The sequence below is a fragment of the Rattus norvegicus genome, chromosome 3 (assembly GCF_021556685.1).
Source record: "Rattus norvegicus strain SHRSP/BbbUtx chromosome 3, alternate assembly SHRSP_T2T, whole genome shotgun sequence".
NCBI classification, from domain to species: Eukaryota; Metazoa; Chordata; class Mammalia; order Rodentia; family Muridae; genus Rattus; species Rattus norvegicus.
In genome coordinates this window covers 119,035,093-119,057,340 of record NC_141536.1, presented here as the reverse complement: position 1 = coordinate 119,057,340, position 22,248 = coordinate 119,035,093, and the positions used below count along the sequence as shown (strand labels likewise).

The 22,248-nt window shown below is 45.4% G+C and overlaps 1 protein-coding gene across 12 annotated transcripts in view; it reads left to right on the top strand.

The window, feature by feature from the left end:
• Window positions 1-22,112, top strand: part of Slc23a2 (solute carrier family 23 member 2) — a 157,944-nt gene extending 135,832 nt beyond the window's left edge. For all 12 annotated transcript variants that reach the window (XM_087654007.1, XM_087654000.1, XM_087654002.1 and 9 more), the window contains 8 exon segments: window positions 3,305-3,425; window positions 3,877-4,033; window positions 7,909-8,056; window positions 9,269-9,374; window positions 12,357-12,486; window positions 13,639-13,776; window positions 16,174-16,269; window positions 17,736-22,112. In XM_087654007.1, coding sequence (XP_087510133.1) covers window positions 3,305-3,425; window positions 3,877-4,033; window positions 7,909-8,056; window positions 9,269-9,374; window positions 12,357-12,486; window positions 13,639-13,776; window positions 16,174-16,269; window positions 17,736-17,968 — 1,129 coding nt within the window. In that variant the 3' untranslated portion in view covers window positions 17,969-22,112.
• Window positions 22,113-22,248: the final 136 nt, after the last annotated feature.

The following is a 22,248-nucleotide window of genomic DNA, read 5'->3' as shown; positions in this document are numbered from 1 at the left end:
TGTGGAATACTTACAGCAGTCACACTAACTTGAGAATGAAGAAATCTATTAAGACAAGAGTGTTTTAACACTTTAAACTTTATTCAATTCAGGCCAGGGCTAGTTAAGTGATCGTTTTAGATCAGAGTTTGAGACATGGCAATGGTTGTGCTGTTCCGAAGGCAGACAGCAGGTGTGTGCAGATGGGAGAGTGTCAGAGTTGCTTGTCGTGTGGTCCTCGCTCCTGGCTGCTGAGGTCATACAAAGAAAGCATCATGCAAGTTTGCTGTGCTGCGATGCCACATTGTTTAGATGAGGCTGGCAGCAGAGAGATGCTGTGGAAGGACCTCTGTGCTCTCTTCTGATCTCAACAGAGGGTGCGCTCTGACGGTGAGGCCTCAGTCTCTCAGGGCTGCTTGGGCAGTGTTGGTCCTTCCTCTGCACAGAGCCGAGTGCATCAAAGATATTGACCAGTGTTGTGTGTTAATGGACATGTAGGACTTTAACAATCTTGTAAGAGAGAATTCACGTTCTTTTTTACATGTGTAGAGTAGATGTAAGGATTATATCATAGGTAAATGCTTCTGGTCAAAATTTTACCAACTAATAAAAATTTTAAAACAAACTAAAAATATTTCCAGTTTTTTGTTTTGTTTTGGGAAATATTCCAATTTAGTAGCAGCATTTATTAATTTCTTTTACTGTGCCTCTGCTTTGTTTAATGGTCACATAAAAGACTGAGATAAGTGTTCTGTGTGCTTAACCAGTGAAGAGACAGACACACAGTGAGGCAGTGCGACTTGCAGAGTCACACAACTGGTCAGACAGAGGTCAAGATTCTCTGAGTCCGTGTGGCCTGATTGTGACTCAGCTCACGCTCACTCCTCCCTCTGTGCTGTTCAGGCATGGAAAGATACTCACTTCACTGAAGGTTGGTGGAAACCCTCTCCATACAGCATGTGTGTATATTGCTAAGGGATTTAACTCCATAAAATACAATAAGTACTAGAAAGCTAACATCATGTTTATAAAACATTGGAATTTAAGACCAGTAATGAAAAGGTTAGGGAAAGCCTCAAGGGAGTTTTAAAATACATAAAATTTATATTAACAACTCCCAGTCATCAAAGGGATTGGGGCAGGTGCTAGTGATTTAGCAGGTGACAGTAGCAGTGTCAATAACTATGGAGTGCTCAGAGCGTCTGGAGAAAGTGCATGTAAACGTTTCTTTCCAGTAGCTAGCAAATCATGGGTCCAAAGTGGTGGAAGGCACTATAAAAGAGGAGAAAACAAATAGAAGTAATACCCAAAAGAGCTAAGAACCTTACAGACCTGTCTGGCAAGGCTGAGTAGAACACAGTGTGTGTACATATGCGGTGAGGGCTGATCCCGTAGACCAGAGAGACCTACAACAAAAACAGTGAAGTCTTCCAGAGAAATAGAGGTGGTGAAAGTGGATGCCTCATACTTTCCCATGGGAAATCCCTTTAGGAGCCCCATAGTATCCACGGTGTCCTCTATGCAAGAACACATGAACTGTAGCCACCCCGTAAACTCAGCAGCTAACTCTCCCGGTGCTGTCCCACAGCATGTCTGGTTTTAGCTGGACACACCCAGGCTCCCTCTCCTGCCTTTCTCCACCCCTGGTTTGTTGTAATCCCCCCTCCACTCCCCACTGTCACATGCAGCCCAGGACGGATTCTGCATTTGTTTTCCTCTCTGGGGCTTTGCTCCTGTTTGGTCCCTGCCTCTCCTTGTCCCACCCCTTTCTGGCCATTTCTTGCATATGCAGGACTTAGCCGTTAGTGTCTTCCAGGACCTTTCCTCTGTCCCTCTTCTGAAATCCCAGTTTAGACTCGAGCTAGACTTTTCTCCGCTTTCTCTCTTGGTGAGTCTCTTAAGTGTATCTGAAAAGAGAACAGCACAGTGCAGGGACTGTTGCTGGACACAAGGGGGAAGGTAGGGCTGGGCTCTTTGGGATGTTGTAGATAGTGTTCATCTTGAATAGAAGTCGTTTCTAATACTATGTTGGCTTTGGTAGAATTTTAGTTTTGTTTTTGTAAATCTGTCTGCCCCAGAGGAACTGAAGTGACAGGCCCCATGAGTGTTTTTAACCTTGACCTAAGCTGTCAGACATCAGTGGGTTACCAGTTCATCCCATCACCGCAGCTGGCAGCCTGTGCTCAGCCAGGCTCTGCACTACACCTCATTAGAAGTGCAGCAAGGAAGTCAATTTCCTTAGCCAGTTTTCCCGTCTCAGCAACTGGAATCATTAATCTTAGCTCTGAGGACACTCTTCTTGTCAGCTTTACCTTAGATGGCAAGTGACAAAAGTATTAGACAGCTTGTTAAGCACATCCTCCGTGCCCTGTTGTTTTTTCCATGATGCGATCGACCAGGTAGAATGAGAAATGGCCTCCCATTTGCCAGCCACTTGGGCCTTTTGGTCCGTGTAGGGGTCCTGCTGTGTAGGGGTTCTGGGATCAGCAAGTTCTGTAGTCAACCCAGGCTCTTGCCTCTATGACAATGTACAAGAAGGAATTAAACCCCAGGCTACAGATCTAGACCTTACTGTCAAGTAGACCTGATTGCATGCTGGTTTAGTGCCTGTGGAAAGAGCATGCTCTCCTCAGAAGGTGCCTCTCAAGAAGCTGTGCACTTTTCTTTCTTTCTTAATTTTGAAATTTTTGGTTTTTTTTTTAAGACAGGGTTTCTGTCAGCCCTGACTCTCCCGGAACTCACTCTGTAGACCAGGTTGTCTTCAGAGATTTACCTGCCTCTGCCTCCCAAATTCTAGAATTAAAGGCATGTACCACTTGAATGTTGAAGTTTCACCTTTTTTTCAAAATGAGTTCAGTATGAATAAATAAAAAAATATAGGAAAGTGGGAAAACTAGTCACTAGTCATTTAAACATGTGCAGCTGATCCCTGGTGGCATTTGGATCATGTCTTTCTCCCACTTTGGTGTGTGTGTGTGGAGTCCTAGGTGCACACTGCTCTCCCACTGGTGCATATGCACGTGTGCACACTTCCCTCCTCTTGGTGTGTGCGATAGTCTCCTACTTGCTTCTAGCTGATTGCTAGCTGTAAGTGTGCTCTCTGGTATTGCATCTGGCCTCATTTCCTTCCATGCAGTGAGCTTTGCCATTCTCTGGGTTTTCTTACTTTAGACAGTATCAAGAAATTCTAGGCCAGCTGCCTGTGACACTCTTCTCCAGATGGTAAAGTAACATTTCCAAAGTATAGTGAGGATTAGCATTAAATGTAGGTGAATGGACTGATCTCAACAGCTTTTAATTTTATGAATTTTCTTTCTCTTCTCAGGACAATTTTCCTAGTGTTACTATTCTCACAATATGCCAGAAATGTTAAATTTCCTCTCCCAATCTACAAATCCAAGAAAGGATGGACGGCCTACAAGTTACAACTTTTCAAAATGTTTCCTGTGAGTAGCGATCATGTGATCCTCACCTCTCCCACACCATGCCTTTGTTCACATGTAAGATGTTAGATAAAGGGGGACTATGGGGAGACCTTCCTACATCTGTGGTGATGGCACTGGAGGGCTGACGACCCCAGTCAGCACAGCCTTAAGGGCTAGATGCCATCATCGTAAGGGTCTAGTTCCAAGATCAGATCACATCATCAGGCAGTGCCATAGAAGGACTGTGTCCATGGCTCTGAGGTGTGACTGCACATGGCCTCTGGAGCCATGTTACCCATTCTTCTTTCACTGGGCAGACTTAGGAGGGGTAAAGTGAGTTTACCTGCACAAGCCTCTTGGCGTTCCACTGAAGCAGTTCGACACGGTACTCAGGACGGTGGGCTTGGGGTGTTGGTTCCACGGAAGGAAGGGATGTTTTACCCAACAAAGATTCTGCCGTTGCCCACTCCAGATAATCCTGGCTATCCTCGTGTCCTGGCTGCTGTGCTTCATCTTCACGGTGACTGACGTCTTCCCTTCCAACAGCACCGACTATGGCTACTATGCACGCACAGATGCCAGGAAGGGCGTACTTCTGGTAGCCCCATGGTTTAAGGTTCCATACCCATGTAAGTATCAGGAGGGCCCAACTGAGAGGGGTGGGAAGTGGGCAGAAAGTTGTACACAATGAAAAGCCTTTTTGAACACTCTTCACTTCGATGTTTTTTTCTAATTTATGTATTAATTCTAATACATAATTTATGTATTATGTGTATGCACATGTGTGTGCGCGCGCGTGTCCAGGCACAGGTATATATGTAGGTCAGATGACAGTCTCAAATGTGGCTCTCACCTTCCCTTGTTGAGAATAGGGTCTTTTTCTTGTTGGCCACCGTGTACACCAGGCTGGCTGTGCTGTGAGCACAGAGGTGCTCCCTTTCTGCCTCCTCTCTGGAGAAGCACTGGTGTTACACATATGCAGTTCTGTGTGGCTCTGGGGATTTCAGCCCAAGTCCTCTGCTTTGCATGGTGAGCACATGGTGAGCTCATAACCCTTCTCCCTGACCCTAAAGCTGGGGATCTTAACAGCTTGTGGTCATTAGAGAATTAGAGAGGAACGCTCCTGTCCCCAGAGGTCAGCCATCTACACACAACCACTGGCCAGTTCCCCTCTCAGGTTAACTACTTGGCCTCCAGAGCCCTTTTAGGCTCTGCAATCCTGGCTAGGTGCTCTGGCCAAATGTAAGCTGTCGTGGCAAGGATTTGAGGGCCACTGCTGAGAAAGACAAGCACAAAAGCACCTTGGTATCAGAGCTGCAAGAAGGAAAAGACCTGGAGGTTAGCTGGCAGGCTGCTCCTGCCTGCCTGGTAGAGTTTATGTAACCATTTTACTTCGGTCACAGATGTAGAGGTAAACTAATGCTTAATGACAGCCGGAAGCAGGAGCTTAGGCCTCAGTATTGGGTAACTCGGGGGCAGAGCATGAATCTCTACCCAGATCACCTGAGTGACATACAGCATTCTCCAGATCCCATCTCTGAACCATACTCTCTGAACCAGTGGCTCTAATGCTGGTCCTACATTTTTGGGTTTTCTTAGAGAATGAGCTTAGCCAGGTTAAGCCGGTTACCCCACTGAGCTGTCTTATTTTCTTATTTTACAATGAGAAACTTAAAAAGCAAGAAAAGCCAAGAATATTAAGGTTGAATCAAAGATGACTCCTGCAGGCATGCTGAATGGTGGTAATGTTGGCAGCTCTCACTTTGTTCCTGATACTTTACAAAAGCTTTAACAGGCTTAGCCTTCTAAAATAACATCTCGTCACATGGTGTCTCAGTGTGTATATATACTATCCTGTTTCCAGAAAAATGTGCTTGGTTCATAAACATACTTATAATCCAAGATAAAATGAGACTAAAGGTTATTTGGTGAGGCACCATGGGAGGACAAAGCAAAGAAAGAGCCCTAGCATATCCAATGGCCTGCTCAGGCTTATGGCTTCCCAGCTGACAGCCAGTGGGGACACAGACAAACAGCTGTCCCTGTGAGGGACTCTCCAGGGGCCTCATGGAGCCACTTAACAGGCAAAGTGCATGGCGTCACCATGAGGGTGACTGAGCTCATACAGTTCTCTTCAGGACAGCCTTTAGCTGCCTCAGTCCTATATACTTTCCAGCAGTTTGGATCATAGAGACAGTTTTCAAATATCAAGCAATGCTCTCAGCCTTCAATATATATAGGAAGGATTACCTAGATTAATGTTAACATACAGACTTCTGGTCCAAGACATCAGCAGTGCTGAGTTTGAGAATCTGTTGTACCACCCTGAGAAATTGTTCTTAAGCCAGGCACATGTCCCTATAGATTGCCAGGTCTGGGAGGAGGCTGAGGCAAAAGGATTATGATTTTGAGGTCATAAACAAACTCAAAACTAGTTAGCAAACAAAGTTCTAGTTAGAAGGAGAGATAAAGTAACAACTTTAAGGCAGAAGTAAAAAAGGTGTGTGTGTGTGTGTGTGTGTGTGTGTGTGTGTGTGTGTGTGTGTTAGACACACACACTTGCAGAATGAAAACAGACAAATCAATTAAAAGTTTTAGAAGGGGCTAGAGAGATGGTTCAGTGGTTAAGAGTTCTTCCAGAGGCCTTGGCTTCTGTTCCTAGCAACCACTTGCTGGTTCACAAACCATCTGTAACTCCAGTTCCAGCGGGCATCTGATGATCACTTATGGGCACTGCACACATGGTGCACACCCATCCATGCAGGGACACTCAAAAACAAAATAAAAATAAGTCTTTAAAAACTTAAAAATATTTCAAACTTAAATATTGATACAAAAGATTTTTAGAATCAGACTTAGACTTCAGCTAAAAGGAATTTGAAGTGTACGGTGCAGGTTGAGTTCCTCTTTTTCCAAACTGATTGGGACCCTGGATTGGATAGTTTTGGATTGGGAGTCTATATACTGTATCCCCAGAACAATGAGGGTAGGTCTAAGCATGAAGGTCACACACATTTCACCCAGTGACACACTGCCTGAAGGTCATGCTTTATACATGCTTTTTAGTACAGCTGCATTATTTTATGTTTAATGTATGTGGCTACTTCACTGGCAAGTATATCTGTGCATTCTTTTCCTTCCTGGTACCCAGGGAAGCCAAAGAGAGTGCTGTATCTTTGGAGCTGCAGTTATAAACTGTTGTAAGCTTCCATCTGGGCGACTGGAATCAACTAGGTCCTCTTAAAACCCAGTGCTCTTGACCTGAGCCAGCACTGCCCCCCATCTCCGCCCCTGTCCCCAACCTGCATTTTGACTGTAATCTAACACAGAAGGTTAGATTTGGAATTTTCTACTTAAGATGTCATGTTCTTTAAAAAAAAAAAGATTTTGGAACATTTTGTAGTATTTAGTTAGTAATATGTTCAACTGAAAATGGTCGAATATAATAGGAATCTTCTCTCAAAATCAGGATACTAAAGGGAAACCAGTGTCAACATTGTAACAGCCAAAGCTTATTTCAAAACCCCAAATGGAACTTGACAAATAAGGTCCTTGAACCAACCCTGAGAGAAAGTGCAGGCCAGCAGTGAGGCTCCTCTGACTGTTCCCCCTGGTAGGACAGTCCCCAGCAGGATCACTCCTGCCCTAGGCCCCAGCCCTGGTCTGTGCTTCTTACTTGATTGTATCTTGTCTTAACTGTTCCTGGTCATCTTGGATGCCCAGAGTGACAGGGTCAGCTCCTGCCCCAGAATTGTGTTTCATATTTTCCCACTGTGTAGCATCTGGGCTATTTATTCCTAATCAATCAAGGAATAAGGGCAAGTGAGTTTATCAGGAGTCTATTCATATTGGCGATAAAAGATAGATACATTTTCAAAAGAAAAATGAGTTAAATTTTCCCAATAACAAACTCTGACAACAAACCTGCTAGTAACCAGGTAGGGTTGCACACCTGACTTTCGGGTTAGAGTAGCTGTGCCTGTTCACTTGACGCCACTACCTTGTCATCTGAGTCCCACCACTGTGTTATGAATCCCTGGAAAAGTTTCTACTCCAAGCCAGGAATGTAATCCTGGCCCTGTAATCCCCATACTCTGGAAGCTGAGGCAGGGGACTTGCCTATAAAGTGTGCACACGCGCGCACACACGCACACACGGCCATCCAGGAATACTGTTTCAAAAAACAAAAGCAAAACAAATTTCTGTTCCACCATAGCAGGCAGTGTTAAACTACACTTCAGCAGAACTAGGAACATGACTTTGAGGAAGAGAACTTCCCACCTCTTCTAGCCAAGTAAGGGCTTTCTTAAGACGAGGGGGTCAACTCTTACCAAGACCTCAACTCAGTAACCTTCCCACACATCTAGTGTGTTAATGATTTAAGATCTAAAGGCAAGCAGTTTCCAAGAGCTTCAAAATCCTGCAGAGTGCCCTGCAGTCCTTCTAACCTTTCCTGTCCACAGAGGTGAGTGAACACATCTTTCACGGTTGTCTTCCTCCTCAGTTCAGTGGGGGATGCCCACCGTCTCTGCAGCTGGCGTCATTGGCATGCTCAGTGCTGTCGTAGCCAGTATCATTGAGTCCATCGGCGACTACTATGCCTGCGCCAGGCTCTCCTGTGCCCCACCACCTCCTATACATGCAATAAACAGGTATGTCCCAAGAAAGACCTGCTCATCTAGCCTTGGGGAAGAAGCCGGGAGCTTTGGGTGACAGCCAAACCAGAACTGGCCGCTTGTCTTTGGCCAAGTCACTGCCCTCAGCACCCTGCTTGTCTCACAAGCACAGAGCAGCATCCTACCTTCCTTCCTCCAAGTCTCTCCAGCTGAATGGAGAGGTGGATATATCTCTCCTGTGTTTGAAGCCACTTACACATGAAGCTCAGCAAAGCAGGCATACACATTGCCAATCTTTGCCTGGCTTTGAAAGCAGGCACATTGTCTACTTTGATTTTCTGTGTCTTGTTTTCCCAAATGCTCACCTTACCCCACCCTGACCCAAGAACTCAAATTTTAGATTGAGTTTAGTGGAACAACATCTTCATGGTTTATAGGGTTATTTCTGAGTTGAGGAAATTGTGTTTTTCTCCCATTCAGTCCTGGCTGCCATGGTTAGACAGACGGCAGGACGTTTTTCTGGCATCCGACAGTAACTGCTGTAGGTGTGTCAGTGGATATATTTCAGTTGCCCTTCAGGGTGATCTGCTCACAGTTATGATTCACAGAAACAGACAAGAGCAGGGAGAGGTGAAAACTCTGAAGATCAAGAGTCTTAGGAGCTGTGGGGGTTACAATGTCCTTAGCTTCTGGGGAATGGATCCTAAGGAAGGCACAGAGAAAGGAGCACAAGTCACCCCTCCCTGTTGTTGCCCCAACATGATCAGTATGACTTGTACCCGGTGTGGGTAGGGCTCTGTAAGGCTTTTCACGGTCCTCTCAATAGACTTTCTACATGTGAGGATACTGCTCATTTTAAATTGTCAGAAAAAATTCAGTAGTCATAAGCTTACAAGGCATTTTTTCCTAACAAAACTATTTTAATAGCAACGAATCTAATGGACGTGTCTTACTTTGAAGCACAACTGATGCTTCCCTTAGATTCAGTTGTTCTTTGGTTTAATTTGAAATTACTTTAAAGTGTTTGTTTCTAATGGCAGTGTGGAACTAGCCCTCTTAGAGGTGCTGAGAATGTGGGAGTTGTCCTCATCCCATCAGAGAAGGCACCTGAGAACTGCCACTGATTAGCACCCTCACCCCTCCCAAGGGGGCTTAATTGTTGTAGGTTTCAAATATTAAGAGTTGGTTGCAGTGTTTCCTCGTGAATGACAGTTTCTCTCCCTCCCCCCTTTCCCTTTTAACTTTTAGGGGTATTTTTGTGGAGGGTCTTTCTTGTGTTCTCGATGGCGTATTTGGTACCGGGAATGGCTCTACCTCCTCCAGTCCCAATATTGGAGTTTTGGGAATTACAAAGGTATAAATGTTTTCCTAATTAAATGGATGCGCATTTGTCCATTTCAATGATGTGTCTGACCTGACCCTTCCCTTGTGATTATCTTCATCCCTCATCTCCTTTCCCCTGGATGACTTTGCAGTGGCAGCTAGGAGACCTCTCCTCATTTGGCCACTGCGGTAGGAGGCATCTGGGTATAGCCGTGGTGTCCTGCAGTCTCCAGATATTGATTAAGCATCTGCCCGTGTCAGGCCTCTGCTGTAAGCACTTGAATGTGTGGTGCATTATGAAAAAGAAAATTGGAGTTTACATCTGAATGAGGGAAGGCCCCAGAATTCAATAGGGCATGTTGGATGAGAGATGATGCCTGTTACTACAGAAAACCATCTTTCACATTAAATAATGTTCTCAGGCTTCTGGGACACAATCCCCTTTCAGTGAAATCTGTGGAGGAGATATGGTGAAGGAGATCCTAGATCTGACTCTTAAACTCACAATAACCCTGCCAAGCACTCTACCAGGTCCTAGTTATTGACATGTAAACCTACAGCTGTCCCAACCCCAAACCCCACATGAGTCTGCTCTATACCTGTCAGCTTTGTTATGGGCAATTAAACTTTATGTCTCAGTCGCCTTCAGCCAAATAGTGCTACTTGCCAGGATGTTGAGGAGTTCTGGTTGGCCCAGCAGCCATTGGATGTTGTGTAACTCAAGACTGTTAAGATTGGTTCCCCTTTCTTTATGGGCTGCATGAGTCATCAGTCTCCTTACCTGAGAAGCCAATCCGGAAGCCTTCTAGACCTGTTTGACCTCTGGCTCCACACAGGATTTTATAACCAGATAAAAAGAAACCCAGTACTGTTTGGTTGTCTTGATTACAAATCCGGGTGAGAGGGAGCAGCATCCAGATGCAGGAAGCACACCTGACTTGTTTGTTGAGAGTCAGGGCTCATGTAGGCTCAACTCCACATGTGCCGATGGCACCATCTGCTGCCTATTGCTCCTAGTACATGGCATGGAGGGAGGGAAACTGTATGGTTACTTCCTTCAGTGCCATTGCTGGGGTCCCAAGTGCTGCCTGTGAAGACAGCAGATGTGGAGCCCGGGGAGCTGAAGGTAAGGTCTGGTAGGCACAGAGTGTGGCTTAACCAGCCATCCTTGAGCCTCTGTTCTCCTATGATCCTATGAGCAAATAACTAGTTATAAATAGGCAGATTGTGAAATTGCTGAGAGGGCCTCTTGTTTAACAAGCACCATCCTTCTGTATCCTTATAGATGCCATAGAACAGCTAAGGTCACTGAAAGGAAGCCACATGACTCAGGGGTTGGTTGATCCTTGGATGGTACAGCTTTTCTGAAGTGGCACCAACAGCATTTTCTTACTTTTTGTGTGCAGGGGAAAATGTATCCGTGAGTACAGTTCCCACAAGGCCAGAAGTTAGCATCAGCTCCCCTTGGTGCCGTGCTCTAGGCAGTTGTGAGTCCTTAAACATGGGTGCTGGAAGAACAACAGTATGTGCTCTTAACCACTGAGCTATCTCTTCAGCCCATCATTTATATTGCTCTGAATCCCTCCAGGCAGAAACTGTATCCATTCAAGTACCCACTCTCAAGCCCCTAGCCTATATCCTATATCTGCCTTAGTGCAGGGAGGTGGGGCTTGGAGAAGAAATGTCTATGTAGCCCTAGCCTGTGGCCAGCTAGGAAGACTCCCTGCTTGGGGTAAAAGGGTATGAGCTCTGCACTGTAGTAGACCTCTCATCCTGCTAAATGGGATGGGACAAGCAACCTTTATGAGTAAGGCACAACTTCTAAGTCCTGCAGTTCCAGGTCTAGGTCCATGATGTCTAACATGTCCATCAGTAGCCACATGTAGCAATATTCACTTAAATAAGTTGGTGTTAAGGTTTTCCTTACCCAGTCACAATGACCGTATTTCAAGACTCCAGTTAATGAACACGGGTCAATGACTGGTACACAACAGCACATTCAGAAATCACTTCCACTGTAGCAATCTCCTGGACAGAAAGGGCAGAGCCATTATGGAACCCCAGGTATGGAAGACTAGGTTTGAAAGAGGGCGGTCTGTCCCCCACAGCTCTGCCTGCATTTCATGGCAGCTCTGCTCTTGGCGGCTTTTATCTAGTTACTGCACTCCTTGGACTTGGAATTAACCTTCTCACCAAAGATGAGCTACCTGCCTTGCCTCTGCTAAGTGTGGGCCGTCTGTCCCACACAGAGGACAACAGGAAACAAGTGGGGGGCTGCCCTGGCCCCACCACTTTTTCTCAACATGGCTACAGCAGGTTACCTCTTTGGTCTCTGTGCTGTGGTCTGTAAAAGTAGCTTACAAGATGTTAGAATGTATCACTTGATACCAGTTCAGTTGACTTTCTAGCATGTTCCAACTACGAGCTGTGTTACAGGTACTTTCAGAGGTGCAGTGGGCAGGCAAGCCAGCAGCCAGACTCCAGTAGTTTGCATTGACCCCTTCGCTACACCACCTTTTATGGCCAGACAGCCTCCACTAATGGAAGAAGGGTGCTATTTACCTGACTCTGGAAAGGAGAGTGGAGTCACAAGGGCTTCTTTCTGGTAGACTGTGTTGGGTGAAAAGTCCTATGGAAAAAGTGGGAGAAGTAGGAACAGTATATATAACTTACATCCATGACTCCAGCCCAGGAGGTCATTTTAACCAGTGGCCCCAAAAGCCTGCACTCAGCAGAAGCACTACACCCAGGGAATAAAGTCTTAGTCTCTCACTCCTGATCCCTGGGGTCACCTGTTCACAGCTGAAACAGTGAGCTGAGGTGGTGGAGCAGCAGGTCCACCTGCTGATAAGGTCAGAGGGGAGTCATGTTGCCTTTATAGTCTCTGTTGATGGAAAGTTTAAGGTAACCTAGATCCTGCCTTAGACACTGTCATATTTGCCCTGAGCCCTGGGAGACTGGGTTGAAGAATGGTGAGTAAACCTGTGTCTGCAACTGGTGTGTGTGCCCACAGGTTGGCAGCCGCCGAGTGATCCAGTATGGTGCAGCTCTCATGCTGGGCTTGGGCATGATTGGCAAGTTCAGCGCCCTCTTCGCCTCCCTCCCAGACCCTGTACTCGGAGCCCTCTTCTGCACACTCTTTGGTAAGAGCCCACTTCCCTGGTAGGAGGTTTGCCATCACCTGACAGTCTTCATGTTGGCAGATTCTTTTTTAAAATAAAATGTTTATTTTTGCTCTTTGCACACAGGCTTTTCTATACAGACTTCAGCCTTCAGACTTCCCTAGACCCAGCAGAAGTTTTGTGTAATAGAAACTCAACACTCAAAGTCTGGACCATAAAAATACATGCAGACATACTCGTCTGAGAACACTTTGAATAGAGCACTGACCTACACAAATGTAGAATGAAAGCAGTGCTTTAGCGTCACCAAAAACTGTCCTCATAAAAGGTGTAAAAATCACCTCATACACATAGCTAATTCTTAACGTAGATCTTGGTGTTTTAGTCCATAAGATCTAATAATAAATCTAATGGTTTCCACTTTAAATTGTAAAAAATAGTGCTTCAAAAACATAAAAAGATTTGCATCAGTGTCTAAGCTGAATGTACAGATAGAAGCAATTACTAAGAAAATTATATGAAAATTAAGATAAAATCTAATCTTAATTAGACTTTCTATTGATTTAACTCAGATATATTTCCCCAATACATGAGCCCTTTCAGCTGACACTTTGACAGTGGGACTTTGGATTTGATCTGCACCTCTCAGATGTAGTCACTGTGGACATGCACACGGCTTCTAATGTGGGTTAATCAAAATGCCGAGAGGGGGTAAGAGGCGGCTCCCTAGTCTGAGCACTGGCTGCTCAGGGAACCTGGGTTCAAGACCCAGCCCCACATGGTGACTCACAACTCCCGGTACAGAGCATTTGACATTGACTTCTGGCTTCTGTGGGCACCAGGCACACACTTGGTACACAGACATGAATGCAAGCAGCATACTTTCATGCATAACATTAAAAAAAAAAAAAAACCCTAAGCTGAACCAGTGTCGGCCTACTTGATTTAAATAACATGTAGTGTGTACTTATGTGTGATGTAATAATTCTGGTCAGAGACAGGTGGTGATATTCTACCAACCCTCTCTTTCTGCCACTGCCTTCTCTCTGGTCTCCAGGCTGATTTCTGAGGGACAGAGAAAGGACGTGGGAATCTATTCTCAGCCTCCAGGATAACCTGTAGGCATGCCATAGATGAACCCAGTGAACTGTATTCTGATCCTTTTCTCTCCAGGAATGATCACAGCTGTTGGCCTCTCTAACCTGCAGTTCATTGACTTGAATTCTTCCCGGAACCTATTTGTGCTTGGATTTTCCATCTTCTTTGGGCTTGTTCTTCCAAGTTACCTCAGACAAAACCCTCTGGTTACAGGTAGGAGAAAGTGGTCTTGAATCTTGGGTCGGGCGGTTGGGGTTCCAACCATAGATTTACAAATAGCCCTTGTAATGGTAATGGACGCTGGAACCTCGGGTGTATATTGCTGAATGTTTTTTCTCTGCCTTCCTTCTGACTGTGATTATTTCTCTGGAAGCCACCAGGACATCCCACAGACCTAGCCTGTGCCTCCATACTTGCTTGGGGGAGCCTTCAAATTGGTGGACATTTGATATGGGTGCTAAGGTCTCACTGTGTTTGCTTGTTCAGTGCTTGGTTGATTTTTCAAGACAGTTTCTCTATAGGCTTGGCTGCCCAGGCACACTTATCTGTAGATCAGGCTAGCCTCTAATTATAGAGATCTGTCTGCCTTTGCCTCCTGTATGCTGGGATTAAGGCTCTCACCACTACACCGGCTTTTTTTTTTCTTTTTTCAATTTTTCTGTTTTATTTTACATGTGTGAATGTTTTTCCTGCATTTGTGTACATGTTCATTAGCTGCATGCAGTGCCACAAGAGGGCATCAGCTGTCCCTGGAACCAGAGTAACAGAAGAATGAGAGGCACCAGTAGGTGCTAGAAACCAAACCTGCCTATACCAGAACAGTAGGCATATGCACCCAGTGAACTGTCGTCTCACCGGGCCTCATCTCGTTAACTCTCCTTTGACTCTGTTAAAACTTTCAATTTCTCAGCCTCATGCTGTGTTAAATCGTATAATTCCTCAAAACTCAACTTCACAGGCTTTGATGTAAGTTTTTCTGTTTTCAATTCTAGAATACCTATTTAGGGCCTAGAAAAGTAGCTCAGTGGTTGTGAGCTCCTTTTTAAAAAAATTTTTTTTTTTTTTGGTTCTTTTTTTCGGAGCTGGGGACCGAACCCAGGGCCTTGCGCTTCCTAGGTAAGCGCTCTACCACTGAGCTAAATCCCCAACCCCTTAAAATATTTTTTAATATTTTATTTATGTGTATGAGTGTTTGCCTGCATATATGTATATGCACCATGTGTGTGCCTTGTGCCTGAGAAGGTCAGATGAGGACTTTGGATCCCCTGGGACTGGGGTTAAAGACCCCAGTGTGAGCTATGTGTGTTCTTGGAATTGATCAAGACCATCGGGTGTTTCTAACCAGTGAGCTGACTCCTATAGAGGCCCTGGGTCCCGATCTCAGCATCTGCATGGGGGCTCACACTGAACAGGAAGTCTGCAGCTGTCTTCTCACCTCTGCAAGCATGCAATGCAGATGGCGCCCAGACGCACGTGCAAGCAGACACACAAGAAACAAGTCTCTAGACAGAGAAGGCCTTTCTAGGCCTACTCTTTGTTCTGATAAACCCTGCTGTCAGTCATGCAGCATGAGCAAAGGAGGAAATATCTGTTGCTACTGATGCCTTACTTTTACAGTTGAATAATTCAGGACTATTTGTTCATTCCCCCTATCTAGGCTCTCATATGTAGTCCAAATTGGCACTGAACACACTTAGTAGGCAAGGCTGACCTTGAACCTTTAATCTTTCTGCCTTCACTTCCCATGTGCTGGGGTGACAGCCATGTACTACCATACCTGGCTCAAAATAACTAGGCAGGCAATCTAAATTTGAGGCCAACCTGCTTTATATAGTTAGTTTAAGGATCATCAGGACTAAGTTAGAAAGACCCTGTCTCAAAAAACAAACAACAGCAGTAAAAAAAGACACCCATTTTTAAAGTGTCATGAACAGCAAAGCCTAGGGGCTCTTTTGTAATCCCAGCATGCAGGAGGCTGACACGGGAAGATTGCCATGAGTTTGATACTAGCCCCAGCAGTGTAGTGAGTTCCTGGCCAGCCTGAGCTGTGTATAGACTTTGTCATTTCTCCTCGCAAATATTGTTACGGTTTTTATTCACCTTGTAATTCTGTGCAGCATTGTAACAGCCATTTATTACAAAGATTTGATTTTTATTTTATAAATATGTGCGGTGTTTACCTGTGTGTCTGCATCATGTGTGTGCAGTACCCATAGGGGTTAGGAGAAGACAATGGATCACTGGGAACTGGAGTCACACATGGTTATGAGCTATTATGTGGGTGCTAGGAAGAGCAGCCAGTGCTCTTAACTGGGGAGCTGTCTGCCAAGTCCCACAACAGCCATTTTTAGTACTGAGTCTTTGTAGGTCCATAGACCACACCTCAGTACCTCCACAGTCTATTGAAGTATTTTACGTGGTTCATCTGCCATGCACCATTATTAATACCATGGACTTACTGTCGCAAGTCTACATAGTTTACATTTTACTGGCATGCATATGTACACGTGTACAACTGAGAGTTTCATATGTTCAAGTCCTCTGTTATTTCAGAGGTGTCCGTCTGCCTCCTCCTCATGACCCTCAATGGTGGTTCTCTTCTGTGTCCAGGCATAACAGGCATTGATCAAGTTCTGAATGTCCTTCTCACCACTGCTATGTTCGTCGGAGGCTGTGTGGCTTTTATTTTGGACAACACCATCCCAGGTATGTGCTGTATGTCAGGTTTATTAGATGCAAAAGCAGTTCTGCAGGAAGAACAAGTCCTCAGTGTAGCTCAGGTCTTGAGCTTTGTCACCCTGCGTTTGTCATACAGAAACGAGAACCACAAACAGTGCTTAGTGACCTTTGCCTGTGAGTACTAGTTACCCAGGAAGACTCCCTGGGTAGTTGCTGAGGCAGGAGGATCCCTCTAACCCTGGAGGCCAACCTGGGTAATATAGTGAGACCCTGTCTTGGAAGTGGGTATGGGAATAAATAGGAATAAGTTAGTTCAAAAAGCTGTTACTGGTAAACAGTGTTTTCGGAAGTGGTTGAGACAACACTCTATCCAAATGACAGTTATAAGACAGCATGTCGGGGATTTAGCTCAGTGGTAGAGCGCTTGCCTAGCAAGCTCAAGGCCCTGGGTTCAGTCTCCAGCTCTGAAAAAAAGAAAAGAAAAAAAAAAAAAAAAAAAGAAGAAGACAGCATGTCAGCCTGAGCCTGCTGCTGTGATTTGCATAGTCCTGAGCTGTAGAGAGGTCTCCTAGAGATGGCTGCTGTGCTCTTGTTAGATGCTGTCTTAAAGGACAGATGACACAGTCCATCTGCCTGATGTGTCTCCTACTGGTTCCTCAGCAATATCGTGAATGAGACATTTTAGTGTTGGATTGGTCTTTTTGTTTTGTTTTGTTTTTCTTTATTTTAAAGAATTGTTTATTTTATGTATATGAGTACACTGTAGCTGTCTTCACACATACCAGAAGAGGGTATCCAATCCTATTACAGATGGTTGTGAGCCACCATGTGGTTGCTGGGAATTGAACTCAGGACCTCTGGAAGAGCAGTCAGTGCTCTTAACCGCTGAGCCATCTCCCCAGTGGGCTGTTGTAAGGGGCAGTCTTAACACCTCCCATGCCGCACATCAAACCGGAACAAGACGTAGAACCTTAGGTGAGTCCAGCGGCCCTTTGAAGACAGTGTGTGTTTTACATTGTCATTTTAGAGAGCCAGTTCTCTTACTGCATTTCCTAATAGATTGTGAAGAAGGCACGGTGAGGTGACTAGGCAGACAGTTAGGAGACTGGAGTAGTGATAACCACGAAGGTAGTTACTTGCCTAGGTCAGACCTCAGCAGTGAAAACTCTGAGTCCTGTAACAGGACAGGAAGACATGACGTCACAAAGTCACATGACTATGGAGAATGAGGGATAAAGAGGAATAGCCGTCGCAAACTTTTATTTTGGCACTCGAAGGGCTAAGTATCTTTCGCTCCTCAGATTTTCTGTCTCTGTCATTAGGCAGATTTGGTTTCGTGTGTGTGTGTGTGTGTGTGTGCGCGTGTGTGCGCGCGCATGCACGCGTCATGCATGCCTGTGCAGTTGTCTGTCTGTCAGTCTGTCTGTCTGCCTGCCTGCCTTGTTACTAAGATAATTAAGTATTCATTTTGTGTTTCTGCATGTGCGGAGCAGGAACCCCAGAGGAAAGAGGAATCAAGAAATGGAAGAAGGGTGTGAGCAAAGGAAACAAGTCTCTTGACGGCATGGAGTCCTATAATTTGCCATTTGGCATGAACATTATTAAAAAATACAGATGCTTCAGCTACCTGCCTATCAGCCCAACCTTTGCAGGTTACACATGGAAAGGCTTTGGGAAGAGTGAGAACAGGCGGAGTTCAGACAAAGACTCCCAGGCCACAGTATAGCCTTTGCTGTGTCCTGTGGCCTGGCCACAGTACGGCATGCATCTGTAGTTCCTTGCTGAATAACAAGAAGATATATGTTTGTATATCTATCTACATGGCATCCTGTACCTCAGAGCTAAGACAGGTTGCATATCACTCTTCTGTTGTGGGTGGTGATTATGTCCAATATGGTGTCTCACTTGTGTCCTTATTGATCCCTTACCCGTTTTGTGTCCATTGCTGGCCATGGTCACTGAACTTGAAATCACAGTCCTGCCATTGGAGTGGGCATTTGGAATCTATAGTGCTCCTGCCTTCAAGTGCTCTCTTTCTTACAAGCTGCTTCGAGGTCTAGGGGTTTCTGCTTCTTAAACACTATGTCCCAGTCTTCCCATGTGACCTCAGCCTGAACCCTGTGGAGACCTCCTCTGGCCAGGGGCCACTGGTGTCCTTACTTTGTTGTGATTCTATTATCCTTGATAGCCCAGGAGCCTACTGACCTGACTGAGAATAATGACATGTCTGTCCTGTGACCAGATATGAGTGTGCATAAGGTCCTGTATAGCTGTGACTGGGGGAGCTCTGGTTAGGAGATTGACAGGGAGTAGAACGATCCTGAGTCAGTGGGATTCTCAACCATGCTCCCCCCTCGTCACCCTGGACCCATCTGGGCCAGCACAGTTCATACTAGTCTCTTTCTGGCCGAGACACCCTATTTGGCATTTTCACTGCTGGCTGGTGTGATGGGTGTTAGAGTGCCCACAGGTAGTCTGTGGGTGTCTTGGCTCTGCTGCCCTGTATTTGCGTGTGTTTTATTCCTATTTAATGTTATTGACTATAGCGGATTTTTGAAATCAGTGTTTTCCGTGTGAACTTCCAACCTTGCATCCTGTTCCTTGGCCTGTACTCTTTACTCCATTGAGAAAAGAACCAGCGTCTGTAAAAGCTGTGGGTGCCATCAGGGAAGCTTCTTGTGTCGGCTGTTGAAAGCCAGTGACAGTTGTTGTGGGTGTGTTTTGTACTGCTCTATACCATGAAAGTGTAAATACTGTAGTGTCTAATCTATTTATCACAACTGACTACTGGACCAGGGCCCAGAAACATGGGTCAAGTTACACGTGAATTTGTTTGGTGAAGAAGGGAAGCTGGGGCAGCGACAGCATCAGCACGTGGGATGTGCCGTTGTCTAAGCCGCTCCTTCCTCCTGTTGCACGTCATTGCTGACAGAGCTGACTTAATGACTGTGTGGGTTGTCAGGTCACATATCCACTGGATGTAGATTCTTACAGAGGGAAGATTTGACCCCTTAGTCAAATAGCCTATGGGATTTGTTACAGATGATAGCAGAAAAGCAGCCTTTGGGTGCCCTCTGTGAAAGAGTTCTAACTTGGAAAACAAACTCCCACAGACAAATGACTTGTACTGAATCTGGTTTTGGTTTCCAAGCCAAGGGCAAAGCTGAAGACATGAGAATGCCCTTGCTTCTTGAGGTTGTACCTCTTAAGTGGCTGTGGACCTGGCTGAACTGTGGGTGGCAGTGGGCATCCCCGTCACCCTTAGCAAGGTGTGGTTGGTTCTCAGTGCCTGTCCATGGTATGTGTTTCTGTCCCCAGGATAGCTCAGTGTCCCCATGTTACCAGGTCTTTGTGTTTCTGCAGCCCTCACGACCCTTGAGAGTTTTGGGTTGCAGTCACACCTCAGAGCCACTGCATTGTTTTGCCAAAATCTTACTCCAGATTAAGTTCGGGACTTGGTTTCTAACTGTATTTAGTTTTGATGGTTTATATTCAGACAATTAGTGCTTTGGAAGCACATTGTTGAGTAGCCTTTTGTCCCTCCTTCTTAGCAAGCCCATTTGGCTGACAGCTCTCCTGCTCTGCGTTCACTCTGTGCCTCCATTTGCATTTTGCTTAGTTGACCCAGTTTCTCTGACAAGGTAGAAAACTGGCAAGCATCTCAGATCTGTAGTATTGTGGTGCTGTGGTGGGCAGGAGCAGGAGTCCATCCAGAGGCGTGAGAACGAACGGGCTGTAATCCAGGCCGTGCCCTGCCACTTATGCTGTACTGCCGAGTGCCACCCGAGGCTTCTATTGGCTGTAGTTTGCTCTGGGGCTTTCACAGTTGAATCCTGGAGCCTGGGCTCAGCAGGTATCTGTGTGGCCAAGGAAGTGCTATGCCAACATCTTCCGTTAGAATCAGGGTTTCCCCTTCTTGCTTCATCAGAGCCAACTTTTGATATTCTTGGAAGGGGACAGGAGGTAGGAACAAAGAGAGAAGTAGCCTACGCGTGCACCCCCAGGGTGGGGTACTGTCCACAGTGCCCTGGGTGACTAGTACCTTGTAACCACTGGTAAGGTTTGTCCATGAAGCTTGTGGTCCTCCCAACATATAGGGAATGTGTGTTTATGTACCAGATGGGAATTTTTAGGGGACATGGTGACTGTGTGATCTCTTTGTCCAGTGTTGGCCCTCGGTACTAGAACTTGGAGTTGCTCTGTTTGGTTACCAGTGGACTGTTTTTCAGATGTGAGCATCTTACAGGGCATTCTATCCTAATTCTCACAATGAACACCCCTCCCCCCGCCCCAAATCCTGAGAGCAAGCATTTGTGCCAGCCACAGGAAGCAGAAGTATTAAGGGAAGAGGTGCTGGCAGCTACCTTGCGGGGAGACTCCAGTAGGAAAGTCACAGGCAATGACACCAGTCTTCATGACTTTCATTCTCATTTATAAGTTGGACTTCGAGTCAGTAGAACATTTATGCTCAGAATCTTTCTTAAGACAGTTTCCAGTATTTCTTTGATTGGAATTAATCCAGGCAAAAGAAGAGGCTTTATCAGAGAGCGGGAGTGAAGTATCGTGGGTCCAGCCCGTATCCCATTTTCACAGTAACAAATTCACATGCAGGATTTACTTTATACTGTAAAATACTGACTTTCATGATGACAACTTGATTTATGCATGAATATCAACAGTATTTCCATATAGTAAAATAACATTTCTGCCCAGGATAATAGTCACAGTTTTCCAGGGAGGGAATGATATAATTTTCATGACAATGTCATGTGCTGATAGAATTTCTCCATTGATGAACCTCTAGTATGTGTGTATACTTTATTTACCCCTGTGTATATTTTATGATCATGATCTAAGCTGTTAATTCTTTCATTCATGTCCCCGCTAAGACACTGATATTAGCAACTTAGAGTTGGTGAGTTTTATCTTCAGTCATACCAGTTCCACAGAGATGAGGCCTCAGTCCAGAACCCATCTTCACAGAAAAGCAGCAGTAGCCTGCAGGTGGCTATGCTTGGAGCGACATTTGGCTGCCAGTAGCAGGCCTGGCATGGTGTGACGTGAGGGGCCTAATTACCTAGCTGTTGCTGGACACCAGCTGTGCATACCTGAGCATGCCCAGTGTATTGGGTTCATGCACAGTCCTGGACCCGAGCTTTCACAAGCTCTGTCCTCAAGGGAACTGTGTCCTTCTCCGTCCCATTAAGATTTGGACACAGATAAGACATCTTCCACTTCATTCTTCCTGGTCATAAGCCAGTAAGGCAAGAAGGCCCCCACGTGGCAGCATTCAGCTCTCATCCATGGAGCCCAGAGCGCAGCAGTGCTGGGCTCTCCTTTTCAGCAGCCTCACAGCCTCCCCATCCTTCCAGGATGTCGACCGCCATGTCACCACTCTGATGCCCAGCATTCTCGGGTTGCTGCATGAGTGTTGAGAACACTCCTAACCAACATTGCTGTCTGCTGCCGTCTGGCAGTCCAGTGAGCCCTTTTCTGTCCGTTCCTAACAACTTTGATTGGACACATTGAAAATTTTCTGACTGTCCTTAAGACAGCAGAGACGCCTCTGTTTTATTTGGGTTTTGTGACTGACTTTGCCTATGTATCTTCCTGGGGTTTTGTTTGTGTTTAATTTTTATTTTGCATACTGAGGGTATTGGGGTGGGGTTGTTTTTTGAGATGTGTAATTCTTTCATGGAGTTTTTAAAAAGAATTTTCATATTGTTTTTCTAACATGGCTTCATTAAACGTTTAAGTATTTTAAAACTATGTAATATTTGGACCAGATGTTGTGAATAACAGTAGAGAAAAGCTATTTTATTCTGTATTTTTAAAACTGTTCCGTACAAATAAAAGCTCTCCTGGATGTAGTTCTGCTGTCATGTGCCTCTTTCTTGGGCTGGAATTCAATTAAAAGTCATGATGAGTATTAAGGTTCTTAAGAAGGGGGCTGGAGATGGCTCAGTGGTTAAGAGCACTAATTGCTCTTCCAGAGGTCCTGAGTTC